Source organism: Herpailurus yagouaroundi, unplaced genomic scaffold (genome assembly GCF_014898765.1).
Source record: "Herpailurus yagouaroundi ecotype Mexico unplaced genomic scaffold, PumYag 208, whole genome shotgun sequence".
Lineage (NCBI taxonomy): Eukaryota > Metazoa > Chordata > Mammalia > Carnivora > Felidae > Herpailurus > Herpailurus yagouaroundi.
In genome coordinates, this window is record NW_024412439.1 from 8,996,409 (window position 1) to 9,018,760 (window position 22,352).

Consider the following 22,352-nt stretch of genomic DNA (forward strand, 5'->3'; position numbering starts at 1 on the left):
ACATTTTTTTAAAAATGCGTATTTATTTTGAGAGAGAGAGAGAAAGAGAGTGTGATCAGGGAAGGGGCAGAGAGGGAGGGAGGGAGAGAATCCCAAGCAGGCTCCGCACTGTCAGCACAGAGCCCAGTGCAGGGCTCGAACCCACAAGCTGTGAGATCATGAGCTGAGCTGAGGTCAGACACGGAGCCTCCCCCCGGGCGCCCTGAGACTCAGCTCTTCAAGCGAAAGGACCGTGTCCGGCTGCTCTGTGCAGCCCTTGTTTCTTTTTTCTCCCAACGCTCTTACCAGTCGTGTTTCTTGTCTGTGGCTCTTGGCCAGTGTCACGTCAGAGGCTAAGGGAGCACTGAGATCGGGGACGGGGGGGAGGGGGCAGCCTCCACAGAGGCTTCCTCCCAAAGCACCAGAAGCAGCAATGGCAATGCATTCACCCCAACTCTTCCAAATGTTCCAGGACACCCTGTGCCTCCCATTCCCTCCTCCTCCTGCCACCAGAGCCTTGCTTCCTTGGGATTTCAGCAACCAGCCGGTGGCCAGCACTATTCACTGTAAAGCGAGACGGCCCCTAAGAACGGCCACAGCCATCCGTTTTGGGAGCACGCCATTCATTTGGGCCCCAAGCTGTCAAAACAGGCCACATGAGCACTCGCTGTAATCTGAGAAGCTGCTCCCTCGGATCGGACCACGTGTCCAGCCACACGTCCCCCCGGCCAGGGTGCCCCGTCCTGGAGGGTGCCGGGGACCCGCGGACAAGTTCCTCCTCGCCAGCCCGCCGTTTTCCGCGCCTCGTAATTAGTCCCCTTTCTGTTTCCACTTGTCATTACGTCACCCGTCATTCCAGCCGGCTTTCGTAATGTGTTCTTGCTGGGCTTACGTATTGTTAACCTTCACGGATGGCAGTTTCCTGATGCCCCGTAGGAAGGCACCCTAATCTTACCCGCAGCGTGTTTCCAGATCCCGCCGCAGGACGGCCGGTTTCTGGAAAGTATTAGCACTCCCTGCCCCTTCCGCCCCTGGAACCTAAGGGAGGGGCGTCCGAGCAGCCAGCTCGCAGGCACGGCAGGAAGAGAGAAGCCCTTTGCACCTTCTTGCACACGGTGTAATTTACTTACTTGGATTTCGTCTCCACCCGCCGTGCGTGCGCACGCACGCACGCACAAGTAGCAACTCAGCGAGGGCAAGGATTTTTGTCTTTTTGTTCACTGCTGCAGCCCCAGTGCCTAGAACGGTGCCGGTAGAGACGCTCAGTCGGTATTCGGGACGTCAATCGAAAGCCATCACAGAGACGCGGGATCCAGAGGCTGTCCGATGTGTTTGCTTTCCTAACCGCATCGGGGGTGGGGCCCTTCTGTTTCATCGGGGAGCATCTCCACGCATAACGTACGTGATGGATATAAAGTGCCCACCGCCGCTCACGGTGGTGGGTGTGGCTCTTGTTAGAAGCACGTGGTGGCTGGAACGGTGTGAGTCCGCCTGGGACCTGCTTGACCCACACCCTCGATGGGCCCCTCCACGGCGTGCTCTGGGGAAGGAGGGGTCCCCAAGGGGAAGTCTCCAGGCAGCTTGCTCACCCCATCCAAGGGGTCCCTGTGAGCCTTGCTTATAGAGAGGGGGACTCTCCTGCCCTGATCTTTGCTCCAAATACCTTTGGCTCTTCAGGACGGCATCTGGCGCATTACTAGATTATTACTGTGGTAATAATATTACTACAGTGCAGGAGGATTTGTAACGTGATAGGAGACGCGTCTGCGAAAGAGTATCCGAGAAGGCCTCTTGATGGTGGGATATTGCAGTGGGACCTCAGGCCACTCAGAGATAAGGGGGGGATGGGGCACCAGATCGCTCGCCCTGAGGAGCAGCGGCCTTTGATGGCCTTTCAACGCTGTGCCAGTAAAGCAGAACTGTTCTCGTGCTACCCTGACATTTCCCCAAATAACCGGAGACGCGTAGTTAGGTTTTCTGATGGTCTCTTTACTGCAAGGTCTCAGTTACAAGTCAGAGGAAATGACTCTGGCACGTTTAGGTTAAAGAGTGTGTCATTTTTTTTTTTTTTAATGTTTATGTTTTGAGAGAGAAAGAGAGAGAGAGAGTGAGAGAGAGCAAGCAGGGGAGGGGCAGAGAGAGAGGGAGACACAGGATCAGAAGCAGGCTCCCCGTTCTGAGCTGTCAGCACAGAGCCCGACGCGGGGCTCGGACCCACGAACCGTGAGCTGAAGTCGGACGCTCAACCCACGGAGCCACCCAGGCACCACAAGAACGTGTCATTTGTTTGAATGATGTCGGGTGACTCGGGAGACCCCGAGGGATCACCGAGCCACCCGCGTGTCAGAAGAGTCAGAACTAAGGCACACCCTGGGACCTCCGGGCCCATTTTGTCGGCCCCCTCTCTGGAGTGTCACCGTTACCGTGACCGAGCCCCAACTCCGCTCGGTCTGAGCTCCACGATTCCTGGGGAAGGGAGCCCGGTGGCCTCACGCGGGCTCCACCTCTGGGCCCCTCAGCTGTGCCTGTGGGAGGGTCAAGTAGAACAGACACAGCCACTGCCCCCACCCCACCTGCCAGGAAGATGTTTTCTTGAGGTTCGGATTCAAATATACCACCCGGGGGGCTTCCGTATCTCAGTGAAATGATTTGCTTTAAGAAAAGAAAATTGAAAATCAGAAGGATGAGCATCTGATGTATCAAAAAAGTATCCTCTCGATCCCCCTGCCCTGCCTTTCTGTACCCGACTCCGGGCTCTGGCAGAGGCTCCGTCCTGTCACCCTGCGCGGGGTCCCTGATTGGTGCCAGGTGACGTGCCCCGGTCCAAACGCCACAACTGAAAGGGATGTGTGATGGTGAATCCGTAGCCTGACTGGAGCCATCCAGAAATCTTCTGACACTTAGTCAGGAGGGAATTGTCAAAACAAGAGATCCATAACAGAGCTCCTGACTGTCTTTTCAAAGACACTTGAATCTCTGCCAGATTCCAGACAGATTCCCATTCCCCGGGGTTACGCCCGGCACAGCGAGGGGATATTTCTTCGCCAAAATTGAGGCGCCAGAGAACGGGCATTAAATGACTGAGCTGAAGTGTCACCCTGAGCCGCTTTCGGTTGCTGATACGAAGGATCGGCCGTTCAGGGCGCAGTCGCGCTGTGGGATTGCGGAGCGTTGCCGGGGCGGGCCTACTTCGGGGAAGGGACGTGAGTAACACGCGAGGCACACAGACGGGGCCTAGAAACTAGTCAGCACCTTCTGCGCAGGAAACAACAGCGATGGCCGAGTTCTTACATCCTCCCTCTAAGGATCGGTATCATCCTCAGAGTGTTTTTGTGGTGTTTTGCAGAGGCGGGGACGCGCGGATTCCCTGCCTCTCTGGGGAGGCCGGGAGGCCCCGAGGAGCCAAACGCGAATGTTCGCACCCGCCTAGATCCTGGTGTGGTTCACTCTGGCCCTTCTGGGCTGCGACCGGGTTTGGCCTGGCTGGTGACGTGGGCTCTCACGTCCCATCGCCACTGACCCAGTGTCAAGTGTGGGCCTCGTCGGGGCCCCGTGGCCGCGACAGAGCCACTCGACGCCCAGCGGGGCAGGCCCTCGTCCCCGGAGCCCAGAGCCCTGGAACGTGCCTTTCTCCGGGCCCACATCCGGCTCCTCGCCCGGCTTCTGCAGTCTTAATTCCTTTTAATTTCCTGTTTCTGGGCAAGCCCCTCCTCTCGTCCCATCCCCCACCCTCGGGTCAGGCCACCTTCCCCGATTCCTGCTTCCTGCGCTCTCTCTCTCTCTCTCTGGCCCCCAGATGTCTCCCCACGCAGACCTCCTTCCCCACAGGCGCCGCCTTCTCTCCAGAGTTGACTTTTTTCCAGAGTCTCTGTGACGCAGTGTTGCCTCTTGTCGGCCCTGGGCTGTCGTGCCAGCCCAGGGACGGGGGGCCGATTGTCCCCAGATGGGGCCTGGGCCTTCAGAGGACGGTGTGTGAGGGAGAGGCCCCCCTCCTCTCCCCGCGTCACCCCGGCACAAACCCAGCGTGGGCACGGCCACTCTGCAGAAGAGCACAGCCCTTACCCCTCAGGAAGCTTGTTCCTTCCCAGACGAGCCAGGGTTGGGTGGGCCATGCGTGCTGTCCCTCCGCCGTGGCCCCAAGGACGCTGGCTTCCCGCGCTGTGGCCGTCTCACTCCGGCAGGCTGGCAAGGGGCCAGGCCCGCGCTTGTCCCTGGGCTGTGGTCCTGTCCAAAGGCAGAGACAGACGCACTCAGCACGACCTCAGGCCGAAGCAGTAAACTCTGTTTAATCTCAGTTTTCTCTGTGTTCGGTCAGAACCAAGCCAACTGGGCAGTTCTTTGCCTTGCCATGTGTGTCTCTGAGGGGGTCTCTCAGTGTCACAGACCACGGCTCCCACCGTCACCCGGCCGGCCCTCAGTGGTCGCTGCCCCTCCTGAGCCCGCTCCCTCCCAGGGAACGCGGCCCGAGGGCCCAGAACCAGCTCTGCTGTTGACTTGTTCCCTTCCTAGGGCTCTCCGAAGGGCAGCGTGGGGCCAGCCTCTGAGCCCCGTTTTCCTCTGTGCAAATTGGGGGAAATCGTTGCTTTGCCAGCCTCCCCGCCCCCCCCCCGCCCTGCCAACCTTTGGGGGGTTGGGGGGGGGAACATTCTGGGCACAAATACACCATAACATCCCAACCAGCTTTTTTTTTTTTTTTTTCACTGTTAATTTATTTTTGAGAGACAGAAAGTGTACAAGTGCCTGTGAGCCTCAGAGGGCCAGAGAGAGAGAGGGACTCAGAGGTTCCAAAGCAGGCTCCGAGCTGTCAGCACAAAGCCCGATGCGGGGCTCGAACTCACCAACCGTGAGATCGTGACCTGAGCCGAAGTCGGACGTTCAAGTGACTGAGCCACCCAGGCTCCCCTGACTTTTTTTTTTTTTTTTTTTTTTACTTCTGTTCTCTTTATGCTTCTATCACTTGCATCGACGGTCCCGCGATTATGCCGGACTGGCTGGCACCCTCCCGCGGGGCTGACCGTGCTCCAGGGCTGGGCACAACTTCAGAGCCCCCACCAGGCTTTCCGCGGGCCTTCTAGACTCCCCTTGGGTTTGCTTCACGCTTCTCCCCCCGCCCGCGAGCCCGTCCTCCGCGCTGGCCCTGCTCTGACCTTGCCTTCCTCGCGGGGCCCACATCCTGGGCCACCGACCCCTCTCACCCGGCGTCCACTTGGCTTCCGACGGCAGCCAGCGCCCGCCCGGCCCAGCCGCCCCTCCTGTGGCCAGTGACCCAGACAGATGCTGCCAGACATATTCCTCCCCGAACTTCCAGCCTTCGCTGGACGCCCGTCACCCCCGGCTGGGCTGCGGCTGGAACCGGGCTCCATTTCTGAACTGGGTGCCACCCGGCTGTTCCCGGGTTCGCCCCTCTTCCTTCACTTCTGGGACGAGTGACATCTTAGTTCCGTCGTCAGGCTGTGAGCCCGGCTCCCTCGCGGGACATCATGCGGCATGTGCCGCACACGGGCGCCTTCTTAGCAGCGGGCCGTGCACGCGGGGCTAATCCGTGTCGTCGTAGCTGCCGTTCATGGGGGCCCGGATTTGCCCCGGGAGCCTCGGGCACCTAATCGTACTGAATCCTCACGGCACAACTACGAAGTCGGTGTCTGGGGGCTTTTACTGATGGCAGGACCGGCCTCAGACGGAAGGAACTTCGCCAGTGCCTCATATATACCACCGGCAGCTCGGAGGTCAGGTCTCCCTGACCCCCAAACCCAGTGCCCGGGCCACCACGCCCGACTGCACGCTCCCTGCTGCTGGAGCCCCCCTGGCCTGAAGAAAGGAATGTTTGTAAGCGATAGGGGCCCGTAGGGGCAGAGGACGGTCATTTAAGGCACGAACCTGGCCGGAGGAGGGAGGAGCGTCTCTGGCTCCAGGGAAGCCAGCAGGCGGCCTGGAGGGAGCGGAGTCCCAGCCGAGCGGCCCAGGCGGTGGCCCCGCGTAGGGTGACGGAGGGCGGAGGGTCCGAGCAGACGGGTGAGAGGGCGTGAGGTCTGGTGAGCGGACGGAACCCACCAGGGCTGCCCAGGAGCGCTCACCCCTGAGCAGAGAAAAAGAAAGCCTGAGGATGGGTCGCGTGCCAGGTCAGAACAGAGCCAAACTCAGAAGGTCAGAGGAGACTCCCTTTCAGTTCCGGACGAAGACAGCGCTGTCGGGAGACGGTGGCACAGAGCGGTGGCGTGAAGCCGATGCCACGGGGGCCCGGGGAGGCCATGGGTGCCCCTGTCCCCGGCCGCTGAGCTCCAGGCTGGTGGGAGCAGGGCTCCGGGGGCCCGCCCCCCGCTGCCCGGCCGCGCCCCTCCCCCACCCACCCCCCCCCCCCAGCTCCGGCCGGGAACCCGCGGATAACCTCGGTTCTCCGGCCCTGCAGCCTGAGAATCAATCAGAATGTAAATACGGTCCCCTTCGCCGCCGCCGGCCGTCTACTCTTGCCTTCGCTTATTTGCCCAGTAATGGGATTACAGGGGACATTTACATGAACTTTGGAAAACAAATATTCCAGTTTTGCCTTCTCTCCTGCTTCTTGCTCACCTCAGCTCAGGACTCCGCCGCCGAGAGAGCTGTTTGATCCGCGAGAGCCAACTGCATAATGCGTGAGCAAATGTCACCTGTTCACAGGCACAACTGGGGAAAAAGCCCCCCAGCCGACTATAGGCGGGTTTCATAAATGCCTGCTGTGGACCCTCAGAGTTATCAGCGGCACGAGAGGTGCTCGCGGGCGCGGACTCGAACAGGTCGGGCACGAGCATATGTATTTTGGTCCAAAGCAACCGACGATCGCGGAGCAGCCAGTACAGCTCTCCTGGGATAAGCAGAACCGGATGAAAAGACTTTAGATAAAATTGCCCTCCAAACCCCCCACCTCCTGCCCCATCACCCCTGCACCCTCTCCTCTCCTGCCGCGCTTTGCTCCGCACCCCTGCAGCTGAGGGCGGAAGTGTCCGGAAAGTGCCCCAAAGCGCCTGTGCTGAGGTCTGCTCTCCCTCTCTCAAGGAAGGCCAGACTTTGTAGTCCTCCTCCCCTTCCTCCTCCTCCTCCTCCCCTCCTTCCTCTTCCTCTCCCTCTCCCTCCTTCCCCTCCTCCCCTTCCTCCTCCATAAGCACAAAGAGCCGTTACCTGTGCCCGACTACGGCAGACACGTCGGCAGCACAGGCCCCGTTAATTCGCAGGTTTCCGGCGTCTCACTGGGGAAGAATAGGGACCGTGAATCCGGATGAACAGACTTTCAGAAAACGCCGCGCTGTCCCGGAGAGACTGTGTTTCAGGTGCCTTCCCCGTCTGAAAAGGAGTTTGTTTTCTTAGATCTTTGTTTAACGGCTGTAAATATTGCGAGTGGTGAAGGAATCCTCATCCGGTGAACTGACCAAAGGAAGTGGACATTTTCTTCCCACTCCCATAACTCTGGCATGCCCCCCCCCGCCTGCCCCCCCTCCCCCGCAGGGGGCACTGGGTATCGGGAGGGAGACCCCGCGTCGCCAGGTGCCCGCAGCAGCAGGGCCCGGAGCCGAGCGAGGCTCAGTGGGGGAAGCGATCCCGATCCAGGGGCCTCGCCAGGTGTTCTCGTGCTGGGGCCGGGGGCAAAGAGCGTTCATTGTTCGAGAAGTTGGCAGGTTCCCAGAAGTTCAACTGTCTTGCCTCGTTCCGAAATGTCAAACATTTCCTTAGCTGGGGGATGGACGAGCAGACCCCTGAGGTTTCAACACCACTCGGAGGCAAAAGAAAGGAGTTCTCTCTGTCCCACGTGACCGACTACGAGTCACAGTCTTCCCGTGACCCTCCGGCCGCGTGGTCTCCTGTGACCTCCGGGCCGGGGGCCACTTTCCCATCTCTGTCTTCAAGAAAAAGCAAATCGTCGGGGCTTACGCACGGTGGGAATTTTTTTTTTTTTTTTTTTTTTTTTTTTTTTTTTTAGCGATGGCTTATCTTGGAGGGGTTCTCGCTGACGTCTCGGGAGATGAAGTATGTCTGTCTGGGGGTTCACTTCAAAAGAATACACCCAGACCTGTCTGGGAGGGTACAGGTGAAGCCAGACTGGTCGTGAATCGAGCCTTGCACATCACGGGGCATCATTACTCGCCCATCTACTTCTGCGCCTGTTTCAAAGTTGCCACCGTAGACGGTGGGAAGGAGGGAAGGAGGAAGGAAAAAGAGAAGAGGGGGCAAGAATGAGTGGAAACTCTGTACCCCAGATTCTCAGCCCAGAGCAGTCTGGGCCCCTGTCCCTGGTCAGCCCCACATCGTGTCGGGAACCAGGATCCCCCCTGCATGGGCCCCCCTGGTGCAGAGAAAGGGGAAGAGGTGGAACAGGGGTGAGTTCCACCCCTGGAAGGGCAGGGCCTTCGGTAAGAGCTTTCCCTCGTGGATGAGGTGGAGGAGACGGGATTTCTCTCGGGCTAAGAAGCAAGTAAGCAAGGAGATCGCACGGATCCCCGAGCACGGGAAATATTCCACGCACGGCACCGCTCAGCCCCCCCGGCTTTAGAACGAGCCTTGGTGACTCTTCCCAAAACATCCTTTAGAGGAGAGACACTCCCTTCAAGAAAGGTGCCGAGCCGTGATCACGTTCCAAGAAGGCCAGACTCTTAGAGAAAGGATCACCGGGTGGCAAGATATATAAACACCTGCTCTTTGGCCCAAAGAATCCAAAAGGCTGCAGCTGGCTTTGCTGGTCATCGTCACTTGCCGTCTTGAAGTGACTTCGTCAGTTGACCCTCCGCCCATACCAGTTCACTGAAACCTGTTGAAAATGTCCTAGCCAGAGGGCCCCTGTTTGCCCCGAGATGCCTTAAAATGTAAAAGACCTCGTTTTCATTGCTCTTAAAGTCGCCTTTGCATCGTTGCGCGGGGACCCGCCTGACCACATGGCATCAGGTGACCACTGTCTGTGGCACCAGGAGCTCAAGGGCATCTTCGGTTTTCACGGGCATCAGGTGCCCTGGGTCACCTCTGCTGTGGCGCGTTCGTAAGACTCACAGTTTCTGTGATAGAAAAATTAGCAGCTGGAAGAGGAATTGCTGTATTTTTTTTTTTTTAATTTTAATGTCTATTTATCTTTGAGAGACAGAGAGCACTAGCGGGGGAGGGTCAGAGAGAGAGAGGGAGACAGAATCCGAAGCAGGCTCCGGGCTCCGAGCTGCCAGCACAGAGCCCGACGCGGGGCTCGAACCCACGGACGGCAAGATCGTGCCCTGAGCCGAAGTCGGACGCTCAGCCGACTGAGCCCCCCGGGCGCCCCAAGGAATTGCCGTGTGATAGCAGTTCCGAGAGGCGCAGCCACCTGTCCGCTAAGCAGTCCCATTAAAGGCATCAGCCCAGGAGCTTCTGTCTGGCCCCCTGGCGTCTGTGTGGCATTTGTTGACGGGGGCTGACCACTTTGTGAATCTTCTCTTTCTGTGGCTTCCTTGACACATGTTCTCAGCTTCTCTCTCTCTTTCTCTCCGTCCACTGTTCCTTCTTTGTCTTTCTTACCGGTTCCTCTTGTCCCTTCCAGTGACTCAATGCGTTTATTCACTTCTATAAAAAAGGACGTGCAGTGCCTGTTCCGTGGGTGAGGCTCTGTGCTCGGTCCTGGGGAGACAGCGGCCAGCTAGACGGGCTCAGTCCCTGCCTCGGACACTCAGGGGCCAGTAACCGCCGGTGCCTGGGGCCTCTTCCCTTGGATCGTGAGCTTTGTGTGTGTGCAGGCTGACCCCGGGCGCGTGGTGCCTGCTTCCCAGCCGGTGACGGTTCTCCATGTCTCGCTCTCCTCTCCCGTTCTGCTATTCTCATCACCACCCTGACGTGAAGACGCAGGGTCACTTGTGTCGGCCTCTCTCCCTCAGTCCAGAACCCCCGCCACACGGCGAGCCTCGCGGCCTCGAGTGCCCTCCCGGCTCCGACCCTGCCCGAGCGTCGGCAGCAGCTGCCCGAGACAGCACGCCTCGTCTCCCGCCTTTCCTCAACACCCGGGCCTCCCCCCTTGTCTTCGGGGGACGCCTGGGCTCTGGAGCCCTAGCAGCCACCCCCGACGCTCCTCAGGCCATCTGCACCCTCCAGTTGAGGATCGTTCCCTAGACGTCGGAGGACGACGTCTCCGCCCCGCCAGGAACTAGTGGGATTCCTGCCCAGGTGGAACTTTCGGTCAACCTGAAGATGTTTCTGGAGGCAGAAATGCACAAAAAGGAGACTTGTTCTCTGGCTCTGGCAAGAATATGGACCGAGATAATGTTGACACACACGTGCCCACACACACACACACGCACACCTTCCTACAAGCATCTCGAAAGGCAAGATAAAATATTACAGCCTCTCCCCTAAAATGCTAACCCACAGCGGAATTTACGAGGGAGAGAGGAAATCCCCAGATGAAGGAAGTGGAGGGAGAACTGGAAACCAGGGCCTGAATGGATGAACCGAGGCCACGGCTAGGTCGTTATCGGCCGCAGTGATGCAGAGCAGGGATCGACTCGGTTCTGTGAAAAGCCAGACAGGAAGTAGTTTAGGCTTTGCAGACCACCGGCCGCGTGTCACATCTACTTCTTTGTCTTTTTTGACAACCCTTCAAAAATAGAAAAACCATTTCTTGGCTCAGGGGCTGTACGAAAACAGACCGCCAGCCAGGTTTGGTGCACAGGTCCACAGTTTGCCGACCCTTGATGTAGAGACTTGGGTCTATGTCCGTATGAAATCAGGGGGAGAACTCTTAGGTCCCCAACAGGGGGTAGGTCTCTCAGAAGATCAGATCATCAGAGAAAGAGGGTGTCTTGGGAAAAAATCGCCCACTCTCATAGGGAGATGATAAGGAGGCTGGCCATGTGTCTTTAAGTCCCTTCCTTCTTAATGTTTAAAACGATGGGCGTGTTCTGCCTTACATGGGTTGAATTGAAAATACATACTACTTGGACTGCATTGGACCCTGGAGGTCTGTGGAGAGGATTCAGGGCGTCTGTGAACTTGGGTGGGAAAGCAAATTGCATTCTTACTTCTACTAACTTCTAACGGAGTGCAGCCTTTTCCTCAGTTAAGATCGTAGGCAGGTAACCACAGTGGCTTTGTCACCAGTGGAACTCACAGGCATTTCCACATCAAAATAGAGTGTGTTATTATGATCTCAAAATTTTTAAACGTATATCTGACATGCATGTTTCGTTACAACCGGGAATTTTAAAACATGCTTCTGAGTTAACTGTTGGGCCAAAGAAGTTGCCTAAAATTTTGAAAGACGTGGAGTTTAGAGACGAAGAACAGTGCAGCTTTTTCATATGAGAAGTTGTAGGCTTACAGGGGCCCGTACTTAGAAGAAAGATGGCAAATGAATGAGTTGACTTTCTGTTCAAGAGGTTAGAGAAAAAACATCAGGGTGAAGCCAAAGGAAGTCTAGGAACAGAAGGATTAATGAAAATAGATGCAGAAATTCAGTAAAACACAAAGTAAATGATAGGTGGTCAGCAAAGTCAGGACTTATCCTCGGGGGGGGGGGGGGGGGGGCGCCTGGGTGGCTCAGCTGGTTAAGCGTCCAAGTCTCAGTTTCGGCTCAGGTCATGATCTCACAGGTCATGGGTTCGAGCCCGGTGTTGGGCTCTGTGCGGACAGCACGGAGCCTGCTTGGGATCCTTTCTCTCTGCCCCTCCCCCACTCACGCTGTTTCCGTCTTCCTCAAAATAAATAAATAAATAAATAAGCTTAAAAAAAACTAATTCTTGGGGCGCCTGGGTGGCGCAGTCAGTTAAGCGTCCGACTTCAGCCAGGTCACGATCTCGCGGTCCGTGAGTTCGAGCCCCGCGTCGGGCTCTGGGCTGATGGCTCGGAGCCTGGAGCCTGTTTCGGATTCTGTGTCTCCCTCTCTCTCTGCCCCTCCCCCGTTCATGCTCTGTCTCTCTCTGTCCCAAAAATAAATAAACGTTGGAAAAAAAAAAAAATAACTAATTCTTGGGAAAGTTGAACAAGAGGCATCTTGAGGCTAATCAAGAAAAAGAATGCTCAACTACGTGGTGTCAGAGACGAAAAGAAGGACGCGGATAGAGCACGGTGTTGAAATTATAAGCGAACATCACGAACAGTTTTACGCCAGTACTTTCGAGCACTCAGAAAAAAATGGGCAGTTCCCCAGGAAAATATAACTTAACAAAACCGGCTCAAGAAGAAGGGAGAGCGGGGCTCCCACGTCAGAAACCGTCCAAGCCTGTCGGGTGAGTGTTGAGGACACGCCTCGTAACGGTTCGTCTGTTTGCTCAACAAATATGTGTGGAGCCTCTGCTCCAGGAGCCATCAGAGAAGCTGGGGTGTGAGCAGCAGGGGAAGTCATCACAGCTCGAGACCTTACGTCAGTTCTGCCCAGGAGGACTTCCTGTGATGAAGGAGGTCTCTGTTGTCTCTGTCCAGCACGGTGGCCATTGGCCACAGGTGGCTCTTGAGCACTTGACATATGGTGAGTGTAAATGAGAACTGAGTCCTTTAATTTTATCTTTTGAATTTTATTTTTTTTATTTGAGAGAGAGAGTATGTGCAAGAGCGGGGGTGGGGTGGAGAGAGAGAGAGAGAGAGAGAGAGAGAGAATCCCAAGCAGGCTCCATGTCCTGCACAGAGCCCGAAGGGGGGCTCGATCCCACCACCCTGGGATCGTGACCTGAGCCGAAATCAAGAGTATGACACTCAACTGACTGAGCCACCCAGGCGCCCCTATTTGATTTTAATGTTGATTTGTTTTTGAGACAGAGAGGGACAGAGCATGAACAGGGGAGGGGCAGAGAGAGAGGGAGACACAGAATCTGAAACGGGCTCCAGGCTCCGAGCCGTCAGCACAGAGCCTGACGCGGGACTCGAACTCACGGACCGCGAGATTGTGACCTGGCCGAAGTCGGAGGCTTAACCGACTGCGCCACCCAGGCGCCCCATAATGTTTATTTATTTTTGACAGGGGGTGGGAGAGACAGAGTGCAAGTACGGGAGGGGCAGAGAGAGAGGGAGACACAGAATCGGAAACAGGCTCCAGGCTCCGAGCCGTCAGCACAGAGCCCGACGCGGGGCTCGAACTCACCGTGAGATCATGACCTGAGCCGAAGTCGGACGCCTAACCAACTGAGACACCCAGGCGTCCCACCCCTATTTAATTTTAATCAATTGCAATTTAAATAGCTCCATGTGGCCAGCCGGCAGCTAGTTAATAACACCAGCAGGATGTTAGTGACTTTAAGAGCATAGGGAGTGGACTCCTGGGACTGACCTCTCTGGAAACAGCTTCTCAGTCTGAGGTGGGCAGTCCTGTCGGCCAAACCACCATGTGACCCCGTGCGCTTGACACACACCCCCCCCCCCCCCCGTTACTTCCCAGACGCATCCCCACGCTTTGTTTCCTCGCTTCCCTCTGGGGGCCTCGGTAGCCCCAGGGTCCTCCGGCAAGTGGACGTTTTTGGAGCCCTGACTTTGCAGTAGTCCGTCCATTGGCTGTTCTGACAGATGACTGACATAAGCGTCTCGGGCTCCAGAAGAAAAGGCCAAGCCACGTGGAGACAGTGGAGAAAGTGGATCCGAGACTGAATACTGCCGCGCGAACCCCAGAGCCCTCTGCGTTATCGATGCTTCCCCGGCGCAAACCCAAAACGGAGCCACGCTGCCCACGGAGAAGCCAGGGGCTGGGCGCGCGCTCCCCTCCTCGCCCGAGGCCCCACCCAGAGCCCCCAGTCTGGCTGGCACTTTGCTGGCACAGCTCTCGAGGTAGTGAGGCGGACAGTCTCCAGCGTCCCCGGGGCAGCTGACCACCCCCGCCCCCCGCGCACACACACACACACACACACACACACACACACTGAAGGCCGGGGGGGGGGGGGTGGGCACAGACGTGTCCATCGGCCGTCCCCTGGGAAGGTAGTTAACCGGCTGTGTGACGCCCTTCTGGGACAGATCGCTAAAGGGGTCTCTCGTGCTTCTGTTCTCCAGGGATGGTCATGGTGATTTTACTGCTGCTCGTGGCCATTGTGGTCGTGGCGGTCTGGCCCACCAACTAGTGGCAGTGAAGGGCCCCCCCAGCTGTGACACCCGCCAGCGACGGACAAAAGCTCGGCACCCCGTTGGTACGCGAGAAAGCTGCTCTCAATAAATTCCCCCCGACGCTCTGAACGTCCGCTGTGCGTTGCTTCAGTAAAGCCAAGAGTGTGACGGCTCTGGAGGGCTGCCTGGAGCCGCAGGCCCGGCATGACCCTATCGGTTTCGACATGGGGCACTGGCCCGAGGTCCCACCGGGGGTTGCACCCTGTGGCTGCCAGGTGGTTTCTGGCCACCCCGTGGTGTGCTGGGTATCCTGGGGGCACCAACAGAACAGGCAGTTTGAGGCCACGAATGTCTGTCTCCCTGGGGAAGTCATGTGCCCACGGAGGAAACAGTGAGTCCCTGTGTGTGCAGGTGGGCGGGGGGGGGGGGTGGCCTGTGTCTGTGCACCTGTCACCTGTCACCCCGCCACCGTGCCCCAGTCCCCACTCCCAAGCTTGCTGCTGTCACTCAGAAACATTGCCGGACTCTACTTGGGAAGGAGAGCCAGAAGCCAGGAGCACATCCCTTTTCCCTCTGCGACCATAAACCCATTTTCCAAGGCTGAAGCCTGATGATAAGTAACATTGAGTAAAGTGGGTGCCGCGGGACATGGTCAGGCTGGAAAGCACCGGTTAGGGCTCAGCGAAAGGTGTGGTTACGATGTCAGGAGGGTAGTGCCTTTATGTGGTGCTCGAACAGGCTCTGACCACCGTGTGCATGTGTGTGTGTGTGTGTGTGTGTGTGTGTGTGTGTGCACGAGTGCGTGTGTGAATAAGGACACAGAGGACATCTCCCGTGGGAGCGTCAGTGAGTTCCAGGTTCAAAGGCGCCCTCGGTCGGGTGTGTATAGAAAGCAGGCCGGCCGGCCGGCCTGGCTTTTCTTTCCACGGCAAAGGGGGAAAGGGTTAGGGTTGCTGATGGGGCGGTTTCCAAAGGCACAGGGTTTCACTGAGGAGGAGGAGAGAGTGGGTCAGTGGGAGGGGACCCCAGGGTCTCCCGTGGATCTCCCACATACTGCGGGCGACTGCCCTCGAGAGGGACGGGCTCGGGACCGACGACCGCGCCGTGCCAGGCGGACCTGAGGTCCAGACACCTCGTCCTCAGTCAGAGAGCTTGGTGATGACCGTGCTCGGGGAGCGGGAAATCGCGGCAGGGGGCGGGGCCTCTTCCTGGTGGCTCTTCCCTGGGGGCGCGGGCTCCCTTCAGGCTCCCGCCACGTGGGGTGAGCACACGGTCATCACATGCCTGCCTCTCTCCCGCGAGGTGGTGCGGCCCTGGGCCCTCCTGGCTTCACCGCCCGACTCTGCCCCGTGACAGCCATCAGACGGGCCGGCACCGGGCCCGCGACCGGCCAAACCCGAAGGGCCCGGGTCCGTCCCAGACGTGGGGCAGCCGTCCCGTCCACTTGGACCCTGCTCCCCACTGACCTCGGGGTCGGCCACCCCGTCAGAGCTTGGCTAGGCCTCGGGGTGAGAGGGGAGTGGGGAGGGGGCGTGAGTGGGGACTGTGCTGTCGGGCACCTGAGCTGGGAGGCAGGGGAGAGGAGGCAGACGCAGGCTCCGTTGGAGGCGGGCGTGCTCCCGAAGGACAAGGGCCGTGCGGGACAGGGGGCCAAGGGCTTGCGGCCGGCCAGGCGCCCTAGACTGCTTTTCCCTCATTGCGGGGGGTGGGGTGGGGAGGCGGGTGGTTGCTCCTGGATCACCTAAAGGAAGATCAAGAATCCGCAAAGCCACGTCATCCGGCCTTGTCGTGCGAAACCCCGAGTCCGTATAAACAGCGTCTCCAAACCCCAAACCCCAGGGTTCCAAACCCCTCCCCCCCCCACCGCTTCGGGGCTCCCGGGAGGCGGCATTGAAGGTCTGTTTGACTTTCTCACCTCCTCTTGACTTGCTCAGCACGGAGCCCCGGCAACTTGTGGGGCGTCTTTGAACCCGAGCCACGGCGTCCTGGCTCAGTCACACGGAAAGGCCTTTTCAAGCCGAACACTGAGCCGATGTCTGCATACAGCCGCTTCTGTTCTTTTGACTGAGCGGGCTCCGGGCCCGGCCCCGGCGCTGCTAGCTGGGTGACCTGGACAAGTGACTTCACTTCTCTGGACCCGCAGGCAGGGGAGGGGGTAGAAAGCCGGCCTGCGAGAACGTGAGGACCTGCCACGTGAGCCTCGGGCAGCGCCGGGGGTGGGCTGGGGGGAGGGGGGTGCGGTGTGGTGCAGGGCAGGGTGGTGCCGGGCAGGAAGGATCCCCCCCTCCTCCGCATCCTCAGGGCTGGGCTTCTCGAGGGAGACACCCACCCCTCTGAAGCAAAGGGCACCTGGCTGCGCCGAGCCGTTTCGGGCACCTGTGGCCTGGGGACCCACCCTGGAGTCAAGTGGCTTAACATAAAGGTGGCTTGTCCCAGCGTGGTCCGGCAAGGCCTGGCTTTCCCCTGTGAGCCGTCAGGCCTGCATTCCCACAGGCCCGCGGCACCGAATCGGCCGTGTGGGCGGTGAGACCTCGCCCTAAGCATAAGGAGAGGTGAGACGGGGCCTTAGCACCCGTCCCCTCGAGAGCCTTCTCCGCGAAAGTAAGCTGTATTGAAATAACAGGACAAGTATTGTTTAACTTAGGCGATTATTAATTGTAAGCACTTAAAGGCTGGATTCCATATAAAGAAATCCAGATACCTGCTTATAGCCGGTACTCGGGGTCTGTTGAAACTTCATTATTATTAATAACTGTAACTAAGCCTTAGTCTTAATTAGCCTCAGGACGATCTGCTCCTTTCAGGGTCCCCGGGGCCCCAGCAGCACCCTGGAACTGCGCGTGCATGGGGCCGCTGCAGAATTTCCCTGGCTGCCCCTCTGCTTCCAGAACCGCCGGCCCGCATCCGGCTGGGTCCTTCCTCCCAGGCCTCAGCTTCCTCGGAGCCCGTCTGTCCCGCTTCCTCGGCCCCAGGTGACAAGTGGGGGCTCTCCGCAGAGGACCGAAGACGCTCTTTCCTACCGGGTTTTCTAGCCTAGCCCAGCTCAAGTTCAACGCGGGTATTTTCCCCCCTTATTTCAGAAAGTGAGCCGAGACTCGTCTTTCCTCTAATTGCCTCGTACAATGTCAGACGTCCCCCCAGGTTCACGCCAAAAGCATTCACCGCTTCCCAGCAGTGGCTCGCTCGCGGTCCCGGGCGTGTCCGGTTCGATACGGCCGTGAGCTCACCCCGTCCACCTACCGCGTGTCTCACTGGCTCTTTTGCTCCCCATTTTTCTTGGCATGGTCCTATGTCTTTATTTAGTCTTAAGAGAGCGTGGAAAGAGAGGTCTATTCAACAAAATCCGAAGCCTAGGCTGTGTCTGCCGGGAGTGGGCGGCCCGCACGCCAGCTCGCTGTCCCGGGAGGGGACGGCTTTATGAATGTGGGGGGCCTGGCGTCCCTGAAAATGGGGCAGACGCTGGGAAGCATCCTCGCTCAGGAGGGGTTGGGCCTTTGCCTGGCCCGTAACCGCGCCGGACCCCAAGTCCCGGACAGGGCAGCCCGGCTTCCTTGTGCATCAGGGCCGTCTCCAAATGGGCCGGTCGGCCACCTCGGGCTTGCGTCCTGCACTGACTTTGGCAGGTGGCCGTGCGTCCCCTCCCCGGCTGCATGAGGCCCCGGGGCCGGGCCGGGGGTTGGGGGTGGGCAGTGGGGCTGCTTCCTTCTGGCCTGGGGCCCGGGGCCTGGCCGTGGCGGGGTCCCGAAGGAGTAACAGCACTCTCCAGGCACAGATGCCTTTTTTACGAGGGACAGAAAAAAAGCCATGTCACGAAAGCCCTTGAGAACTGGACCCTTGACCTAGGATGACCCAAGGTGAGCCTCCACCCCCCGCGTGCAGCACACGCCTCTCGGCCTGGCGACTTAGCAGGTCTCCGGTCCTCAGATACCCCACCCCCACCCCCCCCCATGAACTGGCCGGCTCCTCTCTCCTCGGCCCGTCCAGCCAGCGAGACCTGGATCGTGTCCCTGTACCCGGTGTCAGGCATCGTCATTCCAGCAGGGAGCTGGCTCCCCAACGGATGGGGACCCCGGAGACCCCCCCGGTCTGGCCCTGGTTGTTCGTGCATCTCCGTCACCTCCCCGTGCAGCCAGGAGGGGCCTTTCCCCGCCTTCCGGGGCCAGACTAGCCCGGCCGTGGAGACCCGTCCTTGAAAACAGCTGGGTGCAGAAGTGACAGCTTCCTGGTGACGATGGGCCCGGCTCCACGCTGAGTGGCAACACAACATGTTCCTAATGACCGGATTGTTTATTTAATAAAGAAAGCACAACCACTCAAGAGTTTAAACATAGCCTCTGAGAAAGCCAGCGAGCTCAGCTCCTGGTGGCCGCGTGGCACCGGCCCCAGCCCAGCGCCTGCACCGCGTGAAGCCTTTAGAAAGGGTGGCCCGAAAACCCCTCCAGGTGTCACAGACCCTGTCTGTTGTCTTTCCTCGTGAGTCTCTTCTCGGCTTTGAGCAGAAGAAACTACGTGAAAGGCGAGAATGCTGCTTTGCAGGTTCTGAGTCGGAAGGTGAAGTTCAAAGGTGCGCTGTGTCCTGCTGTTGAATCTGGGGCAGGTGACACCTCTTCCTGCTGTTTCCTGGGGCTCCCCCTGACCTGGAGCCCCAGGGAGTGGCAAGGAGGGATCCCAGGGACGGCTTTGTGGGGACTGAAACACCCATTGTCCCATCTGGGAGCATTTTGGCTCCAAATCGTGCTCGGAGGCAGCAAACCTTAGGACTCTCTCCAAGCCAAGTTGCCCTTTTCTGGTCTTTTCTGGGGTGGGTAGGGCCCTGTCTTGCTGGCGCGTTCTAAGACCAGAAGCCATATTCCTTAAGAGTTGCCTGAAGACTCCCCAAACTTTCCGCCCCCCCCCCCAACGTGCTCAAGCCGCCAATAAAGACCAGGAGACGGCGAAACAGTGTACAAGAGTTTATTTAATTGATATCTGAACTTAGTTCTATCATGTAGGGCCCATGTTACAAGTTCCGTCTGGGTCCATTACAACTCTAACAAAAAACAAAAACCAGAAACAAAAAAAGAAACTTAAAAAAAAAAAAAGAAAGAAAATCCACAACTTCGTCCATGTCATTAAATATATTCATATATAATAACCATAATATATTAGTATGCATTGGAAAGGAACACTGACCCAAACAATATGTCATGGTCAAACTAAACATTTACAATTCCGAGCGAACAGAACTCAGAACGCGGGAGGGATCTGGAGGGGGTGGGGAGGGGTGGGGGGGACAGGAGTGCCTTCAGGAGAAGAGCGGTCCGATGACGTAAGTGGGGGTGGGGCCAGCTTGGTTTGGGCTGGGGGGCGAGGCCCCACGAGAACACATTTGGACACCCCTAGTGTATGGCGTGGCCGTGGCCCGTGGCCCAGCGACCCCGTCCACGGGTCTGGTTCACCCGCTCGCCAATCTCTCTCTGGGAGGGGCTGGGGCTCCCTTTAAGTATTGACACCCTGACATTTTCCAGTGCCCCCAAGGGGCCATTTCCTGCTCCCTTGGGGACTCCTTGATCTCAGCTTTATTCCAACCTGGGGCAAACCCAAGGAAGCGTGTCCCCTTTTCCAGCGTGCTGCTGCGGAGGCTGAGGTCCAGGAGGACACGAAGGGCCTTGGGGCGCCACAGCCGTCCCTCCCGGGAGGCATCGTTCCTGTCCCTGGGCGCCTGGGGCTGCTCTCAGGACAGAAGCCACCCCTGCGGGCGAGTCCAGGGACGGCACCGCATCCTGCCCCCCCCCAACTCCCACATCGTTAGTGTTCCCGGGTGTCGGTAAAGCAGGCACTCTGCTGTCAGGGGCCCCAGACCACCCGGCAGGTGAGAAAAAGGGCAGGTGGGCGACCTGTTTTTGTTTTAAAAACTAATCAGGCATGTTTTTCTTCGAACACCTACATGGCACAACTCTGGTTAATACACTCTTCAAAGTCTAGTTCCATTTTACATCCCTTCCTAACTGTACAAACCGGAACGCCTCAGTTCCTACTTCCCTCTCCTCCCAGGGGGGCGGGCGGCCGGCAGAGGCTGCCTTCCCGAGGACGGGGCCCTCGCTGCCGGAGTCGGTGGCTGGAATCAGAGCAGCGGAGGGCCGGGTTCTGGCCCGGTCCTCGAGATGGGGAACGCAGGCCGGGAGGACCGAAGTCCCCAGCCCCTCACCCCCACGGGTGACCAGGGTGGGGAGGGCCAGGCCACGGCTGGATGGGGCGGCTCCTACCCTGGGGGTTCCGGGCAGAGGCTGAGGCCGGAGGCTGGTTGGATTTCCGAGCAGGCCGCTGTCGCCCGAGGCCTCCAGGCCAGAGGGGGCCTCGGAGACCAGCGGGGCCAGCCCCTCTGTGGACGTGGTGGGGACACTGAGACCCAGGAGGGCACAGCCCTTCTGGGCAGGGTGAAGAAGCCAGGCCAGCGGGAACAGAAACAAGACAGGGCCCTGGTGGCGGCGTGGTGCCTTCCAGGGACCGGGCGCAGCAAGTGCGGAGGCCCCAGAGGCCCGAGAGAGGCTGACGGCGCTCAGCGAAGCGGGCTGGGCCTCGAGGAGGGCCGGCTGCCTGCAGGAGACGTCCCTATGCACCCAGCCTCGGGCCTCGCTATTCCTTCCCAAGGCGGCTCTGCCTTCTCCCTGCCCTCTTAGGCTTCTCTCCCAGTCTCTCCCGGGATCCCTCCAGACACCCCCAGGCGGCCAAACGTCCTTTCTGTTAAGTCTCAGGATTCGCCAAGGCCTGCCTCCTGGGACCCGGCGCCGCCTCCCCCGTTCTCGCCACCACCTCTCGAGAGGTTACCGCGCCCGTCCCTCCCTTCCCCTTCCGTTCCCCAGGCTGCGTGCAGTGACCAGGGCCAGGGTCTCAGCCGGGAGCGCCCCGTCACAGCCTGCTCCGGAAACCGGGTACGTCGGCCACAGGGTGGCGTGCACCGAGGGGCAGCGTGGCCAGGAGGCCTGGTTCTGGAGCCTGAACCCGGCCCTGCCTCTTCCTCGCTGGCAAAGTGGGGTGAGAATCCCTCCCTGTCTCGGGGCTGTCGTGAGGGAAATGTGACAGCACGTGGGTAAAGTGCCTGGCACGGAGCAGGTGCTCAGTAGAAGGCGGCCGCGACGCGGGCCAATGCGGGGGAGGCAGAGGAGACCCAGACCGCGAGGGGCCCCAGCTTCAGACTCGGTAGGACCCTTCTGAGCAGGGAAAAGGAAACCGATTTCCTGACGGAGCGGGGAGCCGGGTCCGGAACTCGGTTTGGCGGGGGCGAGGACGTGGGCCGGAGCCGCTGGGCAGTGCAGAGAGCTCCAGGGCAGGGCGGCAGAAGGCCCCAGGGCTCAGGAACGGGCTCTGCGTGAGGCGAGCGGAGGGTCCGGGTGCTGCGGGGCTAGGCCGAGACGGCTATGGAGGGCAGCCCGGGGCCGGGGGGGGGGGGGGGGGCGCAGCAGGCATTCTTGGTCCGGCAGCCTCCGTCCCTTCCCCCCGGGAGAGGGGGAGGACCCGGGAGTGAGGGCGGTCACACGAAGTGGTCACGGCTTCCTCGGCCCACGGGAACCTGGTCATCCCTGCCCCGGCGGCCCGCCCGAGGCTCGCGCACCCTGGCACCCCCGCTGAGCCTGCAAACCCTGGCTGGCCTCGGGCAAGCCCCCTCCCCCCAGCCAGGCCCAACTGCTTGTGCAAACCTGCATTCCACGCCGTCCAGGCCCTTCCCAGCAAGCTGACGTCATTACACAAATAGCGTCACTGCCCCTTCTCCCTCCCCTGGAAAATGTCATAAAGGGGCTGGTTCCAAGTTTCCAGAAAGGAAACTCTCTGGGAGGTTTTGCCTCCGCGGTGCCTCCTCCAACAGGCGGCTCTAACGTGAGGCGCTGACCACCCGGCTGGGGCTGCTCAGGGGTGTCCTTGGGCACGGGCCAAAATTCCGGGCCGGCCCCCATCGCACAGCTGGGCGGTGACAGGCGCGGACCCCGCGCTCCGCTCCTCTGGCTCCGCGAACTAGAACCCCCACCCCACCCCACGACCCCCCTGGAGGACCGACTCAGCAGGTGGCAGCGGAGGCCACAGGCCGCCCGGGGACTGCTGGGGGGACACACCGCTCCGGCCGCCCCCAAGTGCCCGCAGGCCCCTTCAGACGGGGGCCCAAGCTGTCGCAGCCAGGGGTCCCGTGTGGGGATCCCCAGACAAAGGAGGGTCAGGGGGAAGCAGGGGCGTCTCGGTCTTCTGTGTCCCGGGTGGTGGGCGGCCGGCCTCGCTCGGCCCCCGGCCGCGGGTTCACAGTTCTCACGTCCCCTTCTCCGGGGGCCACCCCACCTGCGCGGCTGTGCGCCCGCCCTCCGCCCCCCCGCCCCGCCCCGCCCCGCCCCGCCCCGGCCGGGACC

At 59.5% G+C, this 22,352-nt stretch overlaps 1 protein-coding gene across 1 annotated transcript in view; it reads left to right on the forward strand.

The window, feature by feature from the left end:
* STX8 (syntaxin 8) overlaps positions 1–14,109 on the forward strand; it is a 259,347-nt gene extending 245,238 nt beyond the window's left edge. The window contains exon 9 of the mRNA XM_040453213.1: positions 13,930–14,109. Coding sequence (XP_040309147.1) covers positions 13,930–14,089 — 160 coding nt within the window. The 3' untranslated portion in view covers positions 14,090–14,109. The remainder of the gene's footprint in view (positions 1–13,929) is intronic.
* Positions 14,110–22,352: the final 8,243 nt, after the last annotated feature.